General features: G+C 48.5%; 1 protein-coding gene across 1 annotated transcript in view; it reads left to right on the top strand.

Annotated features, from left to right (window-relative positions):
* The window catches only part of NAT8L (N-acetyltransferase 8 like), a 30,396-nt gene extending 14,404 nt beyond the window's left edge, over positions 1-15,992 (top strand). The window contains exon 3 of the mRNA XM_080588986.1: positions 9,461-15,992. Within this exon, the coding sequence (XP_080445112.1) occupies positions 9,461-9,828 (368 nt within the window). The 3' untranslated portion in view covers positions 9,829-15,992. The remainder of the gene's footprint in view (positions 1-9,460) is intronic.
* The last annotated feature ends 9,582 nt before the right edge of the window (positions 15,993-25,574 follow it).

Genomic DNA, 25,574 nt, shown 5'->3' with positions numbered 1-25,574 from the left:
CAGCACAGGTCTGTGGGGCTCATCCTGGGGGGACACAGCAGGGAGCATTCACGGGCTTCTTGGACCGGATTGCCTCTGGACCGTCTCGTCTGACATTTCTACCTGTCCCCTGGTGTTACTGCCTGCTCTCGGTTCCTGGAGGGCCCAAACGCAGGGAGGCGTCTGCAGCTGCCAAAAGGATCAGGTCTGGCCCTTTTTTCTTGGCCTGCTGCACGTGGAAACTGCTTTTCTCCCCCCTTCCCACTCCACCGCGATGGGTTGTGGGGGCTCAGCTCAGGGTGGCAGCTGGGGACCGTTCACATGATGGGGTGGCAGGTCCCAGCTGATTGTCACTGGTGTCCTTGTCTGATGCCTGAGCTACGGGAAGGGAGGGTTGTTGTATTTGTTCAGCACGTTTCAAGCTGCTGTGCTTGAAATAGGAAGAAACACTTGTTGCTAGCAATAGGCTTGAAGAGATCAAGCCATTTACCGACTGCCTTCAACCTGCAGTTTGTACCAAATCTGTGCCCTGAACGTGTTCTCCTTTTTTTCCTGCCTTCCTCTACTTTGAGCATTGAATTCTTCGGTGTGGTTTTGGGGAAAATGTGACTGCTTATGGCTGCTGTTTCACTCCAGTCGATTATTAATACAATGGGAAGGTAGGTACTGGGGAGGTTTGATTCATTGTGTTAGCAACAAGATAGGATTCTTGTGAAACTCGAGTCATGTGCAGAAGGAAAGGCTTTTAGTGTAGCAATTGTATTTATTGTTAGTTTTGGGGGAGTGCAGTGGAAGTTTCCCTTTGCCGGGCGGCGTTGAGTGAAACACATTCCCTGCCCTAAGTTCCCAGTGCACCCCTGGAGGCAGAGGAGCTGCGCGGGGGTCTGAGACTTTTCTGGTCGACGTGTCTGCACCATAAGCTATTGCTCACGATTACTCCTAATTATTGCTCATCAGTTGCTGTAGTAATGAGGTCCCCATTCAGAGGCTTTTGAGGGCAACAGGAACGTTTCCTTCTAATGTGCTAAACCAAAAAACAACAGCAAACACGTTCAGGACTGTTGACAGATGCCATACAGCATCTTTTGGCTGGAGATACGTGACCGCTTTGTGGCATACAGCTGAACATTTCCAAGTTGTGCATTTGCCCGTCTGCATCACGTCTGTGGCACGGGCTTCCTTGATGCCCCTGGAAGCAGTCAGGAGTGTAATGCCTTCTGCAGGTGGGGCATTTTTGGCTGCCATTTTCTAAATAGGCAAATGTTTTTAGTCCCCTCTTCTTACATACAGCTAGGTGGTCTCTCTGTTGAGTAGGGGAGGCCCCTTCCAGCCTTGCTTTCAATGCTGATTTAAAGAGCTCTGCCTGCATAGGTTATTCTGTATTAAAGTATCATTATGCTGGATCCCAAGCTTGCAACAACGCCTTGGGTGCAATTCCTCTTGCCAGCCTCATTCCTGGTTAAAAGTGGTTGTTCGCAGAGCTCTGGTCAGGCTTTGCTGGGGTTGTTTGCCAAGGAGAGGCTCTCCCGGAGGGTATCTCGCCTAAAAGTTTGTTGACCTCTGTTAGAGCAGCATAAAACTCCTCAGAAGTCCTTGTAGAGATCAGAACCGCATTTATTATTTAACCTTAAGTAAATGTAACGTTAGTTTCTCTCTTTGCTGTGAAGCATTTGGTGCAGTTCCTGTGTAGGTACATGCGATTCTATTCAACTGAAGAGAGGCTTGGCTAAATTTAGACCAGACGAGTAATGATAGATGGCTAAAATAAGATCGATTCTACCCATTTTCCCCATGTGATTTATGTCTAGGCCAACTGCTAAGCGAAAACGGAGTCGTTTGATGATACTGCTCAGTGCCTTTTTACAGTAATGCACATAAAGCAGAAGCCAGCCAGCAAATAATGAATTGTAAAACATCCAATAATTCTCGATTTTCCAGTTTTTTCAGTATTTGGAAGTGGAATGTGCCGCAGTGTAAGTTCAGTACCTTTCAGAAAGCAATAAAGCCATAGAGTGAAAGATTGATAAGAAGATGGAGATGGAGCATTAACGGTGTCCTTTTAAGAAGCTGGCTTAAAACACAACCAGCAGCACGTTTTATTTTGTAAACTGATTTAACAAGAAGCTAATTGTAACAGCAGTCATGTGGAGCAGTTACTGGGAAGGATGCAGGCTCGCAAAGCTGGCAGAAAGTCTTACTTCCTTTTCTCCTTTAAAAATCTAGCTAAGAACAGCCGAAATACTAAAAGCATTGGCTTACTTAAGGTCTGACTCCACAATTTATAGGCTTAGCGAGGATTTGGGATGCATAGGGAACATCTGCTCTGCAAATACTTTAAATACTCATTTTTTGTCACTCTGTGCAGACCAGTCCCTTCTGTGATGTTGGTCCGGGGGGAGTCATCACACAGCTAGAAAACGCTGGGCCAAAATTGTATATTTTAGTCTCTAGCCGCTCCTTTAAGCTATTTAATCATTTGCTTATTGATAACTGTTGATCTCATGCAAAAAAAACCCCCAGCCGCTGCCTGGTTTTTCAGGCTGTGCTTTCTCTTGGTGATGTAGTGGGTGGGTTTCAAGGGCTAGGCTTGTAGTTTGGTCTCCTCGCTGCCCAGCATGCTTTTCTGCCCGTGGCATGGAGCAGAGGGGCACAGACAGCTAAATGTGTACTGATGGGTGGAGCAGGGGTGCTCTGGGCCCCCGGGAGCTGAAGGCTGTTTGGGAAATCAGACCGCGATGTGCTGATGTGGGGCTCTTGTCGATCCAGGCTGGGTCCTCGCGAGGCTTCAGAGGGGAAAGGTGTGTGGGTAGGAGCTGCCTCGTGGTCCAGAGGAACAGGGGGAGGTTTTAAGCAAAGTTTTGAGGTGATCAGGGGTGCCTGCCGGGTCCCATCTCCAGCAGGGGCAGTGGGAGATGCTGGAGCAAACCTGGCTGCTTTCGGAGATCTGGCTGCTGCACAACGTGCTCTTGTCTCCAGTCAAAAACCTGCGAAAGCAAATGTAGCTAGCTGCCGACCTCTCAGGGGCTTTTGGAGGGGATTTGTCACCCCAGAAAGAAATACCTGTGACAAACTAGCAGGGCGCTCTGGAGGACAGGCCAGCTCCATTGGGCAGTGTCCACATCTCGCCACCATCCTGGTCCCACGTGCGGGGCCGGCGCCCTCCTGGCCCTTGGCACAGCCTGGTGTGCTGCCAGCCTCCCTCCCTTCCTTGCTGTCCTGGGAAAGGAGCCAGCATTCGATCCTCCTGCCGTCCGATGACACTGCTAAAAACCTCCTAGCATCAGGGGTGGTTTGGTTGGCCTCTAATGTGGAGCGGCAGCAGCCAGAAAAAAAGGAGATGAAAGGGAGCAAAGATGAAAAAGGAGATGGATGGAGAGGCAGCCGGGGCTGGAGGCAGCTCGTCCATCTCCTGGCGCTGTGCACACGCAGGTGATCTCGTCGCCTGCCCCTCGGATGTCCCGTGAATCAGCCCCTGTCACCCGCCCCCGGCACGCGGATGCTCGGCCCTGCGCCCTTCCAGCAGGGAGTTATTTATGGCAGGGCGATGAATCCTCCGCTGGTAGCTTGCGTGGAGTTATTTATGTGAAGGAAGGGGTCCCGCAGCGTTTCTAATTTCATGCATGGGTAATTCTTGTGTGTCCCTGACATTTTTTTTTGCTCCCCCCACGCCTGTGCCTTGTCTGCTGCAGGGGGATGCTCGCGGGTGTCAGGAGTGTCAAGGCAGGGTAGCTCACATCTCATCCACTTTCCATGGCCGTAAACTACTCTGAAATGCCATTATTTTGTAGGAGCCCTCCAGGAATGCCTTTTTAACTGAAGTCAAGGGTAGAGTTATTAGCAGAAGTTGTTGGAGCTGTTATTCAGCCCTGCTTGAAGCCAAGGGGAACTAGGAAGGTGGAAGGGAGAGAAATGAAGACCTGGGAAGAGCGGAGGTAGGGAGAAATAACGTGCTTCACAGGCACTGTCCCCTCCCCGCCCTGGTTAGCAGCACGTATTTTGCAGCACCCAAGCCTCCTTTCTGTCTGGACGTTGATTTAATTTGGCCGGTCTGCCCCTTGTTTCGCTGAGGATGGAGGGGAAGGAGGAGGAGGTGGGAAGAAAGGCTGTGGGTTCAAACAGCATCGGCAATGCACAGCTGGGACACCGTCAGCTTTAGGCTGGGGACTCGTCTGCTTGCTGCAGCAAGCACTGAAAGCTGCGTATATAAATAGTGCTGGCAGGAGGAGAGGTGAGGCACCGAGCTTTGGGGCTTTTTAATAAAAACAAGAGTAGCACAGCTGCAGTGTTTGGTGCAGCACAGCCTCTGCAGGCTCCCTGTGTGCTGCCCAAAACCTCACAGGAGGCTGGGCGATGGACTCCGGGGACAAATATTTAAAGCTCCGTGATGTGTCAGCGTGTTGCGTTCCCTCTGCCCTGATATTCCTGTTGCATCGGGTCGCAGGATGTCAGTGGGTTGTAGCAAGGAGTTCGGGGCATCTAGGCTTTGCAGCTGGGATTTGCAAGCCTGTCAGTTTTGGCAGGCTGTTGTGTGTGATATGAGTGAGGAACTGCAGATCCTGCCCTGTGGGACGTGCTGGGCTGTTGGTTTTTTGTTTTTCCCTTTTCCCCCTACCTTAGTGACCTAGGGGAAGATCAAGGATGGAGGCTTGCCCCGTGCAGGGTGCTGCAATGCGAGGCGAGGCTCTCGCTCCTCCCAGCCAGCCCTGAAGAGACCTCAAACCGAGACCTCCACCTCCTCCCACAGCTCACGCCTGCAAGTCCCATCTCTGCCAGGGATGCGGGTTTGCATTTTTTTAATGCTGGGGAGGCCCGGCCAGAGTTTCCCATGGCATCAGCTTCCTTCTGTCTCGGTGGCCAGGGTGACTCCCCGCTTTTGGAGCGCGTTCTGAGGATGTCGCCTGCGACAGCTCTGAGCCAGGAGGGGAATCGCACACATCTGTGCTGCGGTGACACGCTGAAGCAGAACCGAAAATCACAATCCATCTAAACCGTGCTTGAAGGGATATCATGTCCGTCTGGAAGTGACGTTCAAGAAGTAGCCGTGAAAGTCGCCACCTCCGAAAGAGGGTGAACTGCCCTCATTCTGCTGGCGGTGCGAGCTGGCAGTGCCTCTTCTCTGGGCGTCTGCTCCTTCCTGGAGCTGCTGCGAAGGGAAAAAGGCTGGAAACCAGCGTGCATGCACCCAGCCTGCACCGAGTTTTATTGCCTCGCCTGTGTGCTGCCTGGACGTGAAATCAGAGCTCGGCCACAGGGCATCAGCCATAGCAGCGCCTTCCGTGAAGAAAGAGGAATAAGGCCGGTCTGCTTCAGGGGTGAGGTTTCCAATGGGGTGAGCTTCTGTTGAAAACTGTCCCTGGGGAGCAATCCCCCACAAAACTGGCACCAGCAGTAGGTGATAGCTGACCCAGCCCCGTGAAGGGAAGCGATGGGTTTGCTCTGGCTCTGTGACCTGAGTACCGGCACAGAGAGGCAGTTCTGGGGCGGCAAGGCTTTGCTTGCTCCCCTGGAAATTTAATAGGAAGAGAGAGATTTTAAAAATATCCCAGAATATGTCTGTTTTCTGTCGCATCAACAAAAAAGCCAAGACAGACCTTTGCTTTGCCATTAAATTCTGGCTTTAGGAGTAGCTGTCTTTGAGCAGTGTGGGACGCTGGAGAGCGGTAGGAACCCGTGGTATTTAATCCCGTAGGGCTCCGGGTGATGGGGAAAGCTGATGTCTCATTTTCCTCTCCTCTAGCAGTACTCTCTGCTATTGCTTTCGGTTCCAATCTTTCCACCCATCCACCCACTGGCCTTTTATTCCCTAAAGGGTGTAGAAGAATTTGCAGCAAAAAATAAATGAACTGATTTTCACCCACCATCCCTGTCGGCTGTGTGGGGGAGAGCCGTGCAGCTCATGACAGGAGAGGCTTGCGAGAGCAGTGGAGCTGTGTCCTCAGCTGAAGAACCACGGCCAACCTTTGTAGGTTATTCTCCCCACCAGCTCATTGCTGGGCGTTTCTTACGGTAATTCCACTGTTACCATGGCTCTTTCTGGGTACAGTAAATAAAATATATCTTAAGTGATGGTCCTGTAGGACCAGGGGGCTTCATGGTGGTGAAGTCCAAGTTGGTAGCCAGCTGCTTGGTTTAGCTTACTTGCCGATAAGGCAGAACTGCTGGTCTTTCGCCATCCCAGGTATTTCATATAGCTTGAAGGAGGTGGGAGACACAGGAGCCTTGGCTTTGCTTTATTTTACGGTGTCTTTTGTAGGTCTTATTTATTCCAGTGTGACAACTTTCCTCTAAACTCCTGCTTGCAAGCAAAGCAACCTTCCTCTTATAAAGCTCATGCCCAATGTATGCTGGTTTTCTGATCCCAACCTAAGCTTTCTTCTGTGACTCATGGTCTTAAGTGCAGTGGAAGCCTCGTTGCACGGTAAAGCCTGGAGGCATGTTGTGTGGGTCTTTTTTAAGGAAGGTGCTACCCTGAAAGTTGTTCTCACGGGAAACATGGACGTGGTAAGGAGGAGGCTTGCAGCAAGGCTGCGTTCAAACGGGAGGCCTGGGCTTGGAAGGCTGTGAGCTGGCATTTTTGGAGATACACGGGGTGCTGGTGGCACGGGGAGGTTGCAGCTGGAGTTAAATGTAAGGTATCTGAAGAGCAGCCCTTTGTGGTGCTCCTGCAGGGTCAGGAACCTGGAGAGCAGTTTGGGGCAGCAGGAGCTGAAAGGGCTTTGGGTGTCCGTCCCGATGAGTGATGGGGGGATGCCAGGAGACGGAGGAGATGAGAGCGAAGGCAAACACTGGCACAAGATGAGCATCTGAAGGGCAGGGGGAGTCGCAGCTGTCGGGGCGTGTGTTTATCTTGCAGCCGTGATTATTTTCAGATCGCGGTTCGGGAGCGTAAACCATCAGCACCCGCTATTAATAGCTCTGCTGGCAGCCAGGCTGCTGCTTACTGCTGACAGGTGAGAGGAAGGTAATTTCGTTTCATCCTCGGTATGAAAAGTGCAAAAACGAGGTGGGCTCTGATTCAATCCCGTCAGTCCCAAAAAGATGGGCAGGAGATCCTCCCTTAGACCTTAGGGGTGAGGATATGGGCGCTGCTGCAGGAGGGAATTCGGCGAGGAGCTGCAGCTGGCCAGGATCGGTGAAAAAACAGTGAGTTCAGGCAAAAAGCAAACCGAAGAGTTTTGATTTCTCTGAAACTTGAGGGGTTTGCTCAGAGCATCAGATGGGGATCAGCAGCCTGTGTGGGGATGCCCAAACAGCTTTCGGCAGCAAATCCCTGTGGGCGAGGAGCACGGCTCTCCAGGGAGAAGGGATTTGGCCACCCCACAAGGGGAAGCCAGTGCTGGGCTCGCAGCCGCCTTCAGGGTCCCAGCGTGTTTTTGTAGACTGAGGGTCTGGTGGATGGCGGCCCTCCGTGGGCACGGAGCCCTGAAAGTCCTGGGGACTAATCACGCTGGTGCAAACGGGAGCCGAATACAACTTGCATTGTTTGAGCAGATGTGTCCTGTCTGGCGCTAATTATAAGCGTTTCATGCGCAACACACACCGGGAGGTGTGCCAGCTACTATTTCTTTTCATGTTGAACTTGAAATCATTATAATTAAGCTTTAAAGTTGTAAGTAAAAACTAACAAGACGTGTGCGTTGCTGTCATGCTGCTAGCAGTGGGGCTGGTGCTTGGTGTGGGGCTGGGCACGTCAGAGGAGTGTGAAGAGCTGGTGGGCTCTGCTGTGGCAGACGTGTCCAGGTTTGGTCTTAAAATAGGCAAAAATCCTAAAAATTCGGGAAATGCGCTGTTTTACAAACCTTGGAAGCATTTTGCCGAGTAAACTTTAGCTGCACCACTGGCTCGTTGGGCACATGAGGGGTTTGTTAGGAAGGGAAAAGCATTAATAAACGTGGGGAGCAGTGGTGGTAGATGCACAGGTGTCCCTGTCTCGGGGAAGACAATCCAAGCGTGCTGAAGGACCAGCCCCAGGAGCAAGGTGGCAAGGACTGGCCGCTGTGTGGCACTTCTTTGGGCTGCACCATGTGGGATGCACCTGGAGAGGTGGTGGGCGGGCAACGGAGGGCTGGCAGGGTACTGCTATGTGACACAGGGTCACTAACCACACAAAATGCACTTTCTAAAACATCACAGAGCCGTGAGCTGGCAGAGCTGTTTGATCTGTACGCAGAGGGAAAGCAGCTGCTGGCCCTCAGCACTCCTGGGCCTCGTCCGGGCCCTGTCTGACTAAATTACGTTGTGAGGTTTGGGCAAATGCAGGGGAACAAGCGGCACTGTCACCACAGCAGCGGCGAGGAGATGTTTTAACTGCTTCTGATAAATGGGTCAAGATGGGTCCCAGTGTGTTAAAAATTAGCTGTTGACCTAGATAGCAACAGCGCGATGGCTGCTGGCGGTGGGAGCAAAAGCGAGTGCTGGTGCTGCGCGTGTCTGGGCCCGGTGGCAAGGATTTAGCCTGGGTGTTTTGTTTTGTGCTCAACTGCTCCTCGGCTGCCCAGCCATGGATCATATCCACCTCCCCAAAGCCCCGTGCCCCACGCTTTGCTCTCCCCAGGTACTGCAGGACTTGGGGACTTACCATGTTTATTTAATTTCCCCCCATTGTGGTGCCTGCTGTGTACTCCTGAGCTCCCACCCCTGTGGCTCTATGGATCATGGTGTGGCTCTGCCTTTGGGCAGGGTGGTTTGCAGCATCAATCCCTGTGCTGAAGGTGGAGCCACAGCCAAAATCAAGTTGTCTTCTGCTGTAGGAAGGAGAAAGCCACTATCTGCCTGCAGGTCACAGCGTGCCAGGGGTCTCTCCTCTGGTCGGTTATCTCTGGGTAAAGCCACGTTCCTCCCGAGCAGCAGAAGTCCATGTTTTCTTTCTGAGCAAGAGCTTTGTCATAGCGTGTCCCTCATTAGCTAATGTAATTGGATAATGGTTTTCTTGGGTGTTAATTGAGCAACATCTGAGGTGAAATCATGTTTGCCCTGTGCTGAAAGCATGAATCTTCTCGTGTCAGTTCAAGGCACCTCCTTCACCACGGTGCTATCTGAAGATCTTGAGTTAAGGCCCAAGTAATTTGTTCCTTTAATTTCATTTGTTTTTATTAAATAGCCTTGCTGGTGGGGCCGGGTGGTGCTGCAGTGCTCTGGAGTTGAAATAGTTTCTGGTTGCATTGGCTTTCACGTTGGTTAGCCAGCCCAAGCAGCTGGATGTGATGCTACCACAGCACATGAGGCATTCAGGTGGAAATACGGCTCATAGTAGAGGAGGAGTTGGGCAGCAAAGTGAACGACCATTTTGCTGGTCCTCGTGTGCCATGGTCGGGTCTGGGGGGTTGTGACAAGCAGCCAAGGGCCTGTTCTGGGCCGGGGCTCACTGCAGTGAGGCTGCTGGCGGGACAGGAGAGCTGTGACTGCCTGCAAGTCGGGACCGAGAGATGATTTCCGACCCCGGCGCTGCCGGCGGCTACATGTGGTGCTTTGTCTCCCGCAGGCTCCTGCTTCTGGGTGGCCGTCCTGGACGGCAATGTGGTGGGGATCGTGGCGGCACGGGGCAACGAGGAGGACAACACGGTGGAGCTGCGCCGCATGTCCGTCGACTCCAACTACCGCGGCAAGGGGATCGCCAAGGCCCTGGGCCGCAAAGTGCTGGAGTTTGCCGTGCTCAACAACTACTCCTCCGTCGTACTGGGGACCACGGCCGTGAAGATGGCGGCCCACAAGCTGTACGAGTCCTTGGGCTTCAAGCACGTGGGAGTGGTTGAACATTACGCCCTGCCGGGGATGACGCACTCCTTGCTGGAGAGAATGTTCTTCCAGCTTCGCTACCACCGCTACCGCCTGCAGCTGCGCGAAGAATAAAAAACCCAACCCACCAGGCGAAAAAGTTATTTTTTTCTCTCCTCCCTCCCCCTCCTCCAAAAAATAATAATAATAATAATAATAAATCGCCCTTCTATTTCTCGTCGCCGTTTATTTGCCAATTTTGTCCACCCTTGTTAGCCATCTCATTTTTAGTTTGCTCCGTGCCGCCGGGTGGCAGGACTGGGCGCCGCTCCCTCGTGTGCTGGAGGGGGCGATGCTGGCAGTCCTGCTGTCTCTGCGCACGGGGCTGCGGACCTGCAGCCCTTCCTCCCCAGGTACCGACATAAAGCACAGAAACTTACCTGCAAAACAGCACCACAGCTCTGGTGTACATAGTCTTTTCCTTTTCCAGATGTAAGATAACACAGCGACGCATTCGTAATAGCGCAGAGGAAAATTACTTGAATGCAGATTTCAGTATTTCATGCACCAGTAAGTATAGAATATTCATTCGTCTTACCCTTATTTACTGGTTAATTGTTTTCAAAGAAAGAGTTGGGGGGGAAAGCCCCCCCAGCCCAACCCGCTTGCTACAATGCATGAAGAGGAAGCGTGTGCACGCACTGACGCATCGCACTGCCGCCACGGCACCGGTGTTGCACTTTCTGTGGATGTGCCTCGTTCTGCCAAACGTCCGAGGGACCCTCGGCGCATCCCGTAACCACGACTCCGCTCCATCCTCATCCTCCTTCCTATGCCAGCAAACAAGACTCGACCCGTTCGGACTCGGAGCCCCGTTGTAACATAGCGTGACGTGAAGATCAATCAACCCTACCCAGCTCTGCGCTCCTCCGTAGCCACGCGTAGCCTGCACTCCCCGGGCCAGACTCCGCATGTGCGTTGGACTTTGCTGCCTTTTGGGGTGGGTTCTTTTTGGGTTGGTTTTGGTTTCTTTTTTTATTTTTTTTTTTTAATTTTTGTTGTTATTTTCAGTTTTGGCTTTTGCTGAATGGTGTCATTGAGGCATAATGGAGGCTGCAGTTCCTATGGCAACCCATTTGCACATTCATGTGCGCAGCACATCCGAGCACTTCAGAGAAGCAATGTGTGACAGATAATAGCATTTTGGGGGGGGCGGGGGGGGCACACACTTATTATCTTAACCAGCTGCTTGTTCGATACATGTAGATGGCCTCACTGCAGCCTGCCATAAAAGGTAATTAACTGCTTTAATGATGTCAGATTTGTGAATTGTACAATGCAAAAAGCAATGCAAAGCAGATCCGGCATGTGTCTGTACCCAGTATGTATGTACAGTGCCTGCCAACTAAAGAGTAACCAAGACTACAGCTTCTTCTAGCCTGAAATATCAACTTTTATAACTTATTTAAACAAATAGCAACTTTGCATGAATTACGTCTTTGGGGGGGGGGGGGGGGAGGGGAAAGACCAGTAGGTTTTAATTTTAAAACATGGTATCAGAAATATAAAGAAAACACATTTCTGGCTGCACTTAATTGGAGGTGGGTGGAGGGGGTTCAGCTATGTTAATATATTTAAAGGGAAAAACCCCTTTAACTTAGTTCTTCGGGGAGGGGCGGGGGGGAGTTCCTATTTTACAAAATAAAGTTCACGATGAACTTGGTGAGAGGATCGAGCCACAAACGCCACGAGAGCATCACGGTGCGTGGGAGAGCTGGGGAGGGGGGCGGCTGGGGAGGGGGCCGCATCCTGCCCCTGGGGGGCTGCATCCCCCAGCACCCCCCTGCGCCGGAGGCGGCCCCGTCCCGCTGCGTGGTCCCAGCAATAAGGGGGGGGAGAAAGAGGCTGGGGAAGGGCGGCACTGTAATAATAAGAGGCTGCGAGTTTAATTAACAAAATTTCTGTATGGGGCACTCTATTTTTAAAAGTCTTTCTAATGCTGTACATTTCTCCTGGAGCCGAAATCATGTACTGTTGGTTGGGGTTTTTGTATAGTGTACAGAAATTGGCGGAATATTTTCTTGCTGCTTTCGGTGATTTATTAACCTAAGGAAAATAGACGAATATAAAGTGTTAGCGAAAGTGAAAGGGAAAAAAAAAAAGAAAACACAAAACAGTTTGTGCCTTTTTTAGTTTATTTTTCTGTTGCTATATAATCACTGCACTAAAACCTTTCCAGAGGGGGGGAAAAAAAATAACTAGTCTCTTAATAAGGGAGGAATGCATAAAGCCTAAATTGAGCGTTAATTTTTTATTGGGGTATTTAATTAAAAGAATGACGCTGGTTTTATTTGATACCTGTGCCTTTGTAATGAAACCTCTATATCCTGTCCGAAAAGCCAAACCTGGAATAAATCCCACCAGATCCCACAGACACAGAAGTACCATCAGGTTACTGGGATTTCTTTCAAAAGGCGTGAACTGTAGCTGGTGGTTGCAGGACCTGCTTGCGATGCCCAGGAGAGAAGAGGCGCTGCCAAAAAGGTGGCCGGCTGCATTCCCCCGCCCATACGCCAGGTCCCAGGGATGGGCTGAAGCGAGTCCTCGCCACTCGGCCACCTGCTGCTGAGCAGATTTCTTCCTGTAACGCTCACTTGTGCGGCTCTGTGACCCGTGTCTTTCTGGAAGAAATCCATCCCGTTGCTCCCAGCTCCGTCCTGCACACCCGGTGTCCAGAGGGGAGGGCTGGCTGCCGCATCTGTGCTTTCCAAAGAAGACGGAGAAGGCTCGTCCTGAGAAGCTGCTGATCCTGCCCTGGCTGGGCTGGTTTTTACTGGGAAGCCCCCCGATGCCTGCGTGGTATCCCCGGGTGGCAGCAGAGGGATGGGTTGCAGGATGTCCAGGGTGCCCAGAGCTGCTGTCAGCGGGAGGAGACAAGGCTGTGCGTAAAGGCATCACGTAACGCTGCCGCTTCGTTCCCTGAACGTGGAACCAGCGATTCCTGCTCTTGGGCATAGCTCCGGCCATGCCAGGATCTGGCCAGCAGACCACAATGCACCTCATAATGTGATGTTCCGATGCTGACTTGGCTTTGGTGGATCCATCTGTACCCTACGTCCCTTACAGGGTGCACCGATTCCACCGGCGCTGCATGGCGAAGTCAGACCCCGCTCTCTGCCCCAAGCACCGGCTTTGCAGCCCCCTGGCACCACCTTGCTCCTGGCGTGAGCGTCACCTCCTGACTGTTCCCGTCCCAGTGCAGCAGCTGGGTGGTGCCAAGCAGCACAAAGTGCTCCTGGGAAGACCTGGACCTACTGCCTGAGCCTCCTGGAGACCCCATGGCCAGCTGTCGTCTAATTCCAGCAGTAACTGACATCAGCGGATGAGAGGGGCTGCTCCTAACAAATTTTGGTGGTTCCTTTCCAAGCATAGCGAGGGGAAGAGGAGCGCATCCCTCATAAACCTGGGTTGGGTTTGGCCTCACGCGGTGAACGTGATGGGCACTGGGACGGCCTCAGGCTCAGGTGGAGGTGCCGGAGGTGTGCAGGAACGTCCCCCCGCTGTGCCAAACGCCTGCTTTCACCTTGCTGTGCCCCTGGGCTGCTGCAGCCTGCTGCCCTCACATCGCGTGCTGCATGGTCCCACCGCCAGCTGTCTCCTTGGCATCGCGGCCATCCTGCTAATCCCCACGCAGCCGGCTCTGCCCGAGCAGCCTCTGCTCGGTGGCACTGGGCCAGAGCCACAGCTCACCCAGGGGAGCGCCTTGACGATGCTGAAGCCCCTTTCTTAAAAGATAAGGGGAAACTTTGCATCGACGTGGCTCAGGTCCGCAGCCTTGGGGCCGCCCCAGGCGCTGAGCTCCCTCGGAGGTGAGTGGGGCTGTCCTGCACATCCCGAGCACGCCGGCATCCTAAGCAGATGTCGTGTTTGATGAGCTCTGTGGGAAGCTCGGCCCCTGAACATAGCCAGGCCCGTGGTGCTGAGCAGTCGAAGCCACAAGGAAAGCGCTTTCTAACCTCACTCAAAACCCCTGAGGCAATGTTTGTCGTAAATTCACGCTGTGTTCTCCCTCAAGCGAAGCAGGCAGCACCTGCAAGGTGCTTGGAAAAGGCAGGTGTGCTCCAGCTCTGCCCTGCTTGGATGGCCAGGGGGCTTGCAGGGCTCACCCCACAACCAGTAGGGCAGCCCCAAGAAAGCCGGTGAGTCTCCTGAGGGTAGATTGCCCAGGGACACCGGGGTTTTGGAAAAACCCAGCCACGAGCACTGCTGAGCCCTTTCCATCCACCCTGCGTGGCCGCTGCCTTTTCATTTGCCAGATTTCCTGGCTAAGGTGCAAACGGATAGAGAAGCGAGCGCAGGGATCCCAGAGCTGCCAAACATACGAGGGCAGGACCCAGCTCCAGTTACCTCTGAATTAACAATCTAATTTTAAATTTGCTGGGAGCCTGCGTTTCATTAGCACTGGTATAATGCTGTTGGTATGCACTCTATTTAAAGCTTAATAAAGGCATTTTAATTCCAAGCTAACTGGAGTCTTGCGATGGAATATACTGTACCGCATACAGAAAATGAATGGATGCAAGCTAGTAAATAAGCTTTAATATGCAAAAGGATCACTTTCTTTCTCTCTTTTTTTTTTTTTTTTAAACTCCCTCAAAATATATCCACACGAAATCCTGAGCAGAAGACCTGTGCGCTCTTGCATCCCTCAGAAATGGAGACTATGCACAGAGATTATTTTTTTTATCTCCCCCTGAAGAACTGCTGCCTGGACTCTCCTTGTGGGTACCTTTCATTGGAAACAGAAGGAGCTAGAGAATCATTCAAATAACAGCGAGTTTAGTTAAAACACAGTCTGGGTGAGACAGCGAGCTCTCAGGCAGCAGTTGGAGGGCGGTCGCTGTTGAGCATTGCTGCTCGGTGCTGGCTTTGTGTCACACGACGGTCAGCTGCGGGAGAGGGCAAGCTTTAACATCTAGGTAGTGGAAGATGGGCTTAGTGAGACCAAGAGCGTAGCAAATACCTAATGCAACTGTAAATTCATTTATGAGTAACACGTTTCAATGCAGAAGCGGCTACTGCTATGTAAGCATAGTGAGCATATGGCTAACATCGTTTTCAATTTCTTTTCCTCCAAAGCTTAGTCTTTTGACTTGTAATATGTATATTTGCTTTTTTATATAAATATAAAAATCTATATAATTAGGTTTAACAAAGCATCCATCGCTTTGTGAGTTGTACTTATGATTGTGCTGGGCTGTTAGCTTTAAGCAGTTTGTGTGCTTGTGTTATTTTATTAAAGCAAAAGTCTTCTCAAGACAAATGCAGTAAAGGTAAAAATAATAATTTTTTTTTTTTTTGATAGTGTTAAGCAGATGTGTGGTATGCATTTGGAAAAATTGTCCAATGTCAGTTGAAACAAACCTGGGGCTAAATTGCTTACCAGAACTGCTCGCGTCCACGGCGGTGGCTCGTTGGTGCGTGGGTGCCGGGCTGAGCCCGCGCCCGTGCCGGATCCGGGATTGCCCTGGCCAGCCTCGGCCCTGCACCTCCTCTGCGTTGTGCCAGCCCAAAGTGAAATCAGTCTCGTGTCGTCCGCGTTCAGCACAGTGTGCACTGTACTTTGTAACGGGAAGCGGCCGCGAGTCCTCTTAGAAATACGAACCTATATTAAAACAGCAATAATTACTACTGCAAAGCAGGGGAGCGAAGCTGAGGAGAGGGGGTTTCCCCAGGGGGCTTGGCTGGGGGAGGCTGCTTGTCACGGGGGTTTCAAGGGTGAGTTACTGGAAATGGGCTTTGTGGTGGGAGCCTGTCCACGGGTGGGAGAGAAAACGGTCACGGTCACGCAGAAGAGGGCGAGAATAACCCAGGGCTGCTCCCGCACCGGGGCGGAAAATAGAAGAAAGGAGCGCGCGTTTCCGAGGGAAGGAGATGGCAATTGGCACCCATGGGAACCGTAGGGGCTGGAGGTGCAGCCTTCATCCCCTGCTCCCAGCTCCCCCACGAGAGCGGTGTGTCCGTGTGTTCACGTGTCCGTGCGTCCACGTGTCCGTGGGTGGTGTGGAGCGAGGCGCCGGGGCGAGCGAGGCGGAGGTACTCACGTTCTGTTCCTGATGGCCGCTGTAACTGTGAAAATTAACCAGACCTGCTGTGATAAATTTGGTTATATACGGTTTATTTGGTTAATTTTTTATAAGTGAAAACTGAAAAGATGAAAGAGAATTGTAATATGAAAGCAACTGCTGTAAATAATGTACGAATGAATAAAATCTAAAACTTATGTCAGTTTTTTCCTAAACTGTATTGCTGTCAAGTTACTGACTCCGAGTCCGAAGCATGGGCAAATACCACTTGTTCCTGTTTTCACTGACAAACAGGACTACTTCTGCGTGTGTGTCATGTATGTCCTTGGGTTACATATATTATATAATTGAGCATTATCAGTGAGGATGTTTTTAGTGGTGGAGGCACATCGGTGGAGATTCCCCGAGCCACGCATTCCACTTCTCTTCCATACACCTGTGCATCCCCCTTCACGTTGGTGTGTTTTACATAAGGATTTAAGTCCCCTAGGACAAGGACCTCGCCCCCAAGTCCTGCATTCCCAGGTGTGTGCCTTGTGCTCTGAGAAGCGATGGGATCTCACAATCCCTTCCCCTGCTGCAGGCTCGCCAGTGCACCAACCAGCTGTATGCACCTCCTGAAATGCCAAAGCAAACCAACAAAATAATTTCAGCCCAAGCTGTTCCCTACACCTTACCCATGGCCTCCTCTCAGTGGTTTGGTGCTCTCCCAGGACAAAGGAGGGAGGCTGAGGCTGGAGCTGGGCAGGTAGGACCATGGGTCTCCAGGAAAACTAGTGCTGTCCCATGGCAGTGGATGGGTCCCTTCCCAAAGCTTTATTTTATTTTATTTTATTTTATTTTATTTTATTTTATTTTATTTTATTTTATTTTATTTTATTTTATTTTATTTTATTTTATTTTATTTTATTTTATTTATTTTATTTTATTTTATTTTATTTTATTTTATTTTATTTTATTTTATTTTATTTTATTTTATTTTTTCTGTATTGCAGCTATTTGCAATACAAGTGGCCAAAAAACAAAGCAAAGCAGCTTCTTTTTTCCTTTCCCATCATCTCAAGGTACGGTCATGCTCCTCTGGGAAGCAAAGACCTCGGAGAAAGCTTCCTGTTGAAATGGATTCCTCATCACCACCGCAGGATGTTTGCCCGGCTCCCTGAAGTCCTCGCAGCCCACAGCTTGGCATTGCACATACGTATTATTGCCAGGATACATTCAGACCCTGGCAGTCCTTGCCACCAAAGTTTTCCAGGTCGATCTTGCCTAAGAGATAAAACCCATAGCGACATCAACTCTGTCACTTAGCAGCAATAAAATGTTGGATGACAACTAGTGGTATGGGAGGAAGATGGAGCTCAAAGGTTTCATGTTTATGGTCTGGTATGGTAACACAACTTCCTCTAAAATCCGTCAGTTATGAAGAAATTAATCTATTTATTTTAGATACTTTTTTTTCCCTGTTTTTGACTGCATTTTCAGCTTCAATAAAGCAAACTCAACACCTCAGGTCAGTTATAACAGAAGAGGAACGGGAGATTTAACTTCTCCTCATGTGGAGGTCCCAGGCAGCGTCAGATGAATCACGCTCTAGAAGTGCTCATTTCTCTCCGCTAATTACTAGTGCAGAGTGAGTCTAGACCAGCTCAGTGGTAGATGTCTACGCTATAAACACCCGAGGTGAGATCCTACCATGATGTCTAGCTAGAAAAGCTTAATTGCACCTGAGAACTCGGGGAAGCTGCAGGACAAAAAGTGCCTGCTTTATCTGCCAATATTCACCAGGGCTTTAAATGCAACTGATTGCATTCAGCCACCAAAACTTAAAGCTTTAATAGTGAAGAATTCTCCTGGAAATAATCTGAAATGGTTGTTAAAGAATCAAAGTTTTGGTGCTGGGGCAAAGACAAATTACTTGCAAAATCTCGTTTGGTTTACAATCTGGTCCCACTCCTGCTTTGGTTACTTGCATCATGGCTTCAGGTACTACAGAGAAGTGTGAAAATCAATTGATCACCAATGATATTTGTATTACAATCTAATTACTCTGCTAGATTTTTTTTTCCTAAACAAGAGAGAACTGATAGAGCAGGAAAAGAAGAATAAAGAGCTTGTTTATTTGGGTTTCTCAACAGAGAGGTAGGAGGGACAGAAGAAAGGAAGGTTACAGCAAACTGAATTATCTTTGACTCCTCTTTATTTCTTATCACTCAAATTTTGCCTTGCAGCAACCCTGAATAATAGCCATAAAAAATAAGATCATTCTTTCAAATTAGATTCTTTAGGGACTACTTCAGTTTACATCTCATGGTTTTAGACGCTCCTATGACTTTCTAAGCTGAAAAGAGCTTGTTTCTCAGACACAGGAGAGGATCCTCTGTATGAATAATAGGGCTTCCAAGATAAATCTTTTGTTCTTTTGTGCTTGCTTCTTTGTGGAATGGTAAAGAAGAAGCAAAAAGCAAAGAAGAGAAAAAAGTAAATGCCTAGTCTTACAGGCCCTGTCTTCTTGAGGTACTTTTTTAATGAACAGAAGAAAAAGCAAGGAGGCAGAGGACTACAAAAATATCTAATTCTGCGCCAAGTAGACATTTTGGCAGAGCATCAAGGGGAAGCGGGAGAAGGTTCAGTAGCGAACCAGGCTTCACCACCAAATGGATCACGAGGAAGGCTGTTATCGTCATCGGCACCAAAGAGTGTTTGGGGAGAAGACGAGCAAATGGTTACAAACGCTTGTTCCTGTCCTTTGTCTAGCAGGTAAGGTGGAGAACCGTCTGTTGTGGTGTCCCATCAGTGATGAGCCCCTCCGCCTGCTGTTAAAGGCTGGGAGGTCTCAGAGCTGCTGCATCCCAGATCAGGGGCAAGGTCAACCCTTCAGATCCGAGAGGATCATCTGAAAACGAATTTAGGATTGGATGCACTCGCTCTCAGATGTGGATTTTCTTCTCTCTTTTTTACAGCCATAGATGAGCCTCTATCCAAGAGGGTAGTCAATCCTGTTTAGACTGTTTTGGTCTGAGGAAAGCCCCCTGCACTGAAAAATGACCTCACGCTATGTGTAACACCTGCACAGATAATGGATAAATTTTTGCTCCTGCTCAGAAGGTGGGTGAGAGGAATGCAAAGCGGGAGACCTTGTGCCAAGCCTCTTAAAGCTGCAAGAATGGCATATACTGAGGGAGCAGGCTTATGTCTGCCACTGTGGACGCCCTAAGGCAAGCCTTCTCCGGCTCACACTGATTGCACGTAGGTAAATCCCATCAGGAATACACATAGACACAAATGCAGGGTAGCTACGCAGTTCTTCCTTTCATTTTAGTGCAGTATGTTCAGCAAAACATCACCTGAAACAGCTTTGAGGTTAACAACAGAAAAGAATAAAGCATTACATTTTTATTTGATTCTGCTTCACAGATATTGTAAAGATTAGCTTTCCTGTTCAAAATATTCTCTAATGCAAGAATGAGGCCTAAAACAGGCTTCTCATGATTGTTAGACTTGGCATGTGTGGCATCTAACAACTAATAAAGATATTTACATTTAAATAACAAAGAGGAAGGAAGGAAGGAAGGAAGGAAGGAAGGAAGGAAGAAAGGAAGGAAGGAAGGAAGGAAGGAAGGAAGGAAGGAAGGAAGGAAGGAAGGAAGGAAGGAAGGAAGGAAGGAAGGAAGGAAGGAAGGAAGGAAGGAAGGAAGGAAGGAAGGAAGGAAGGAAGGAAGGAAGGAAGGAAGGAAGGAAGGAAGGAAGGAAGGAAAGAAATCACACTGAAAACTGGTTTCTAAAAATGTTTGAAATAGTTTGAAAACTTTCCAGTATCCATCATTCTACTTTGGCTCCCAGTCAGCAAAAACTTGTATGGCTGGCCCTTGGACACATTAAACTGCAGCAAAAAATGTCTTTGATATGCTATTAACTTTTCAGAAGGCTGAGGGGGTTCTCACTGACGCTAACTCTGAGCTTCTTATCATTGCAATGTTAGTCTCCTAAATGTTACATCGCCCCTATGATTACCACATGCGGACCCCTTCAGTCTGGCCACGGGGAAGACGACCGCAACTCCAGTTCATGCGTCAGGGCTGTGCAGTGTTCAGAAGGAGGATTCGAGATTTTGGGCATCCTGGCAAGATGCCCTCACTGTGACTTGCAGAAATACTGTGTTCAGTGAAGAGGGCTGCTGGTTTTTCACTGTCATTCCAATAACAACACTTATTTTTGATAAGTGAGATCTCTGTAAATACGTGATTGTGTTAGCTAAATGTAAGGACCTACTATCATTTGAGAGACCTATGGTTAGGCAACTTGAACCAGGCTGCGTGCACAGCTTTGGGGAGCTAATAAGCTGGAGAGGCAAAGCAATATCGTTGTCTTCTCCCTTACTCTCAGGCTGAGTCATTTAGGTTTATTACACATTGTGTTTGCATAGCAAATCTGAAGAAGTCACACAGATAGCTCGAGTACTTGTGAGCTCTGTAGCCTAAAAATTAAATATCCTTTCCTGCAAAGGGATTGTTTGTCTTCCTAGAGTCTGGACATGTCTGAGATGCACAACTCAGTCACACGATTACCTACTGATTCCACAGCAGCCTTTTAATTAATTATCAGTGTCATGGCACTTCTGGTCTTAGGAATGGGCCCCGTCCATGCATAATTAAAAATAAAGATAGATTTCAATTGAACAAATAGTAGTGAAATGACCAGGGTAGGTGATAAAACAGCTCCTTTGTCGTTCATTTAAGCAAAATTAATCCGAACACTTCCATATGCTAATAAACTGCAAAATTATTCACTGAGATGGTTTGTTCCTTCATCATGTCACAGTGTCAAAGGATTTGTCACCAGCGCTTCCGCACAGATTTTCAGCATTTTTTGCATATGTAAAGAAGTCTTAAGGGAGACCAGCACAGGAGCTCGGGCCGACAAAAAGCCGTGTCAGATATGTAAGAGCTGTGGATTCACCATGCTCTGAACATGCTAACAAAGAATAAAATATCCAAATATAGCTATGAGTTTAATAAAGGCTGTAGATTTACACACTAGAGAAGCTGGAGAAGACCATTTCAGGCCACTCTGCTGCATCCGAGCCCCTGAGCTCCCAAATCCCAGCCACGAAGGAACTCGTGTTACGAGCATGGGAGCACTCGCTGAAATTCGGTGTAGCAACTCCTTGCTAAGTTTACTGGGACAAGAAGTTCTTTGAAGTAAGATACCTATCGCAGTGTTATTTTCCTAGTAAAATGTTTTAATTAAGGAAAGGCATTTATTTCCTACTCAATTATTATTTCTGGGAACACTACCAGGGTTAGATATTTAACTTGTAAATGCCATCTATTTTGTCAATCCTGCTAGGGCTAGTAAAGCCTATTTATTACTTCTACCCACAAACTGTCCCAACTATGACAAGCCCAATGCTTCCAGTGGGTTATTTTGATTTCCAGCCCTCACATTTGTTTAAAAACAAGGAGATGAAAGATCTGCTGGGCCTAACACTGGAGTCCTTTGGGGTGGGCTGCCAGATGTCACTTGCAGTGCGGGTGCATCTCTGTCTAAGGAAAGCAAGAAAGGTAAGCCCATTTCCTACAAAACCTACCTGACACAGCCTGCCTTGGTAATTGCCTCCTGTGTGTGCCCGTGACTGCTGTCCCTGCCAGAGGCTGCCCTTTCACCGCCCTGTGCCACGCTGATGGAGTGAGAGGACTGCCTGGACAGTTCACAGGGAGCTGACCCCAAAACTCGGTTCTCTGTAAGCAAAAGTCAAGAGCTATCCCAAGGAACAGCGCGAGGAGAAATGCCTCAGCCTTGAGGCAGTAAGGAGTCTGGAAGAGGACAGGTACACCGACCTGGTGGCTCAGGTGAAATTTCAAACCTCAGGCACGAAATCGTGCTGCGCTCCGAGGCACGCTCTGGAAGGGCTGCTGGAAGCAACCCCCTGTTGCAGTGTGGTTCCCTACACCTCCTGAGGATGCCAGGCAGGTTTTTGTAGCATAAAGGATGCTTGAGGGCTTTGGATTGCCCTCAAGCATCATTTGCACTGATGTCAGAGTTCAAAATTCTCGGCTCCAGAGGGTTCAAACCCTTACTGTAATCTGATTAATTACAGGAAGCAGAAACACCCAGGCTTCTTTGTAGCATCCTCACGCTTTCCGAGTGCAGTCTCTTCCATGCCAACTTCCCTTAACCTCTCTTTTTCCTGCTGGACTCTCTCATATCATGAGTCTTTGGGGAAGGGAACCTACATTTTTTCAATTGCATGTCAAGAAGGGTTTTAAAAACTGACTTTTAATGCCGTAGATTTATGAGGCAGGCGACATGATGGTTTGCTTCCCCATTTCTTCAAGGCTGGGAAAGGGAACATGTGGAGATCAAACACTTGGTCTACAACGTGGGGTTTATGTAGGCAGTGAGAGGATTTGGATTCCACAATTTCCCCACTATTACTAATGTGTTTAGCTGCGTCACTACCAGGACAATACTTAAAGCTGGCAGATTTGGAAAAGAACATTTTGTATAAAAAGACTTCGCTGTCACTGGGAAAAGAATGTCCCGAGGCTAAGAAACCCAAAACTGTCATTGGCAGCTGCTAGGTACTGAAGTATCAATGAGAAAAGGAGCAGGAGGTGGAGGGGGGAGTGAATAACACCTACTGCAAAAATAATCTATTGAAAGGACTGAAATATAAGAAAACTAGAAATTAGTTTTAAGGCACAGAGATCACACTGAAATAGCAGAAATGCTCACTCTTGAGTCAGAAGGCGATGGAGGGGGAGTGGGGCACACCTGTCTCTGCATCAGTGGGGAGCACGAAGAAGAAGGAGAGGGAGGATGGGTGATGCAGGAGTGATGCTGAAAGGGAAAGGCCTTGCAGCTCACGGGCAGAATATATCTATTTCACTGGGTTGTACCTATGGCAATTACACAGCTGCGAGTTAATTCTGCTTTGTTCTGATTTGCATACAATGACATTTAAAAGAGTGAAGCATTCCCTGGACTGATGCTCAGAACCAAAGTCTTCTACAGGGTACGGTAACTTGGAGGCCAGACAGCCGTGCTCTTTTCTTTTCTTCTGAGCTCAGTCTCTGGCAGAGCAAATATTGATTAGTTCATACGCGGTGGCCAACCCCAAGAGGGAGCACAGAGAGCTCCTCGGCAGAACATCCTGTAATCTGCTGGTTCGCGCATTCCTGTGGATGATGGATGTTGAAAGCCTTTCAGGGAGAAAGGTTTCCTACACTTTGCAGCTAAAAGGACAGGAGCAGCAGCAGCATCCATTGCTCTAGCTGCCTTTTGAAGGAAGGAACTGCCTCCTCCGTGCTAGAAGGAAAAGCCATGAATATTAAACACCAGGCGGCGAGTCCCAGAAGAATGCACTTAAATCCCAGAGGCACAATTTCCTGTCCATAGATTTTTAATTTTATTATTATTTTGGTGGTTTTTTTTGTTTTGTTTTGTTTTGTTTTGTTTTTGTTTTTCCACAGGCTACTTAGGTATTCAGAGGGCTGCCAAACACAGGCAAGTTCTTCAGCGTTTTATTGCGTGCTAAGTGTATATTTGATCCGAAAAACGCTCCGTGACACCAACAGTCTGCCAGCTCCGGCTGCTCCTGCCAGGCTGAGTAATGCTGAGTAATCCTGATATTAACAGCTGATGAAAAGAGGGGTCAGGAGTTCATTTGACCCAAGCTGGACTTCTAGATAAGCAAAGATAAATTGCCCAGCTCAATAGGTCATTTACAAACTGGAACAGCTCCCTGTGTGGCAAGGACGTGCACACCGAGGCCATGAGCAGGAAATGGAGAGCAGGGTTTGTGCTGGGGGGGGCTACACAAATACAGTTTGTGGCCAGCTAAAAGGGAATGAAGCACAGCATTGCACGCAGAGGTAGCAGAAATGAATACGTTTCAGATTCTGCCAGCCAGGCGTTGCTGGCTTTCAGAGGATCTGTCCTGGTGCTCACCTTTGGGTAAGTCATGGGTGTGTGCCTTTGCTATTTCCCTACTCCCAAATAAAGAGACAGCAATAGTTCTGCTATTGAATAGAGCTTTCAGATGGGAAACATTTATTGTTTCTGGGTGAAAGGAGAAAAAATCAACACACAGATGTCTCACGGTGATGCTGTGAGTTCTACCAGACAGTTATATACCACGTATAGTACTGAGTACTATAATCCTTCAAGCCTTTCTTTTTTTTTTTTTTTTTGGGGGGGGGGCATTTTTTTTTCAAAATTGAAGCAAGAAAAAAAAAATCTAGAAAATTCTGATTTTGCACCTTATGCATATGAAGATACATGAAAATAATATCTTAAGAAATTTTAGGTGCTGCCCAAAATTGAAAGAAACACAACAATTTCTAATGGAAGTCTGATGACAAACCTTACTCCCTGTCCAGTCTTAAGAAGCTGCCTACAAATGAACCTGGGAGCAGTGTTTTTAAGTCTTCATGACTTACTGACCTTGTAACTTGTTTCTAGGGAAAAGACCCTAATTTGTACATTGCTGGGTTTGAACGATCGTATAGGTCCTGATGTTACGTGTAAAAGGGGCTGTATCAAAACTCTGGCCAACTGAACACCATCGTGTACGAAGCATATCAGGTAGAGATGAAGGCTATTTATAAGGAACTGGCAATGAACAATGATGGCAGGTAGGGGCCTATTTTTTGTTTGATCAAAAGAACAAGATCCTTTAAAGTTAAACTCGGTGGGAACACAAGGTGCTTCAGGTCTGCTCCTGGTGGTTATTTAGACCCACAGGATAGTTCAGGTTGGTAAGGACTCTGAGGGTCATCTGCTCCAAACCCCAACTCCAGTCAGAGCCAACTTCAAAGGAAGGTGTGGCAGGGAGCTTTGTTTATTTCTTGTTAGCACAGAGCCTGTCCAGAACTAGTAAGCCACGTTGCATTGGCAGCACCATCACGCTGTAACAGAGATATAAACCGATGGTCTGAGTTGATGGTGTCACTGAAGACCCAGTGGCACTTTTTACGATGATAGGCACACCGTTCTCCAGACCTTGCCCTCAGCCAGAACTAGAGCTGGAAAGGATCCCGATGGGCTACTCATTCATTTTCCCTGTCCTGAAGCAGGATCAACTAAACACAAGTGTTTTCTGACAGATACTTGTCTATCCTGTTCTAGAAATGTGCAGCAATAAAGATTCCACAAGCTCTATTCAAGTCCACTCAAAGGCTTAATTGTCATTAGCACTCATTAGAAAGGCTTGCTTCCCTATTATACCTTGCTGAAACTTAGGCTCCTGACTCATTTTATTTCCAGGAGACCTATAGAACAGTTCATTACCATCTTCCTCATGCCAGCCCATTGCACACTGGATGACTGCTTTCAGATCTCTCCTCAGCCTTCTCAAGGTTAAACAACTTCAATCCTTTCAGTCTTTCCTCGCAGGTGAGGTTGTCTACACCTCTGATCATTCTTATTGCTCTCCTATGGATTCCTTTTGCTCCACATTTTTTTTCTGAGAAGTAGTCTGAAAATTGTGCACAGCACTCAACTGACCCCTGGTTGGGGCTGAATAGAATGGAGGCATTGATTATACCATTCTTGTTCACTATGCAAACACCAAAAAATCCCCAAGTCTTTTCCTGAAGTTGATACCTACCAAGCTATTCTACTCCCTACATTTCCGGGAAAATGTTGTGTGCATTTGGTAGCTGACTTGTTTTTGCTTACGTGTGAAGTTTTGCACTTATCCTCACTGAATTGCTTCATTTTATTAATTTTATGCTATTATTTTAAGATCCTCTTGAATAATAAACCTGTTGGCTAGAATGAATTAAAATATTA

Source organism: Anser brachyrhynchus, assembly GCF_964034855.1.
Source record: "Anser brachyrhynchus genome assembly, chromosome: 4".
NCBI lineage: Eukaryota > Metazoa > Chordata > Aves > Anseriformes > Anatidae > Anser > Anser brachyrhynchus.
Note: the sequence above shows the minus strand (reverse complement) of the source record. Positions and strands in the feature narration are given on the sequence as shown.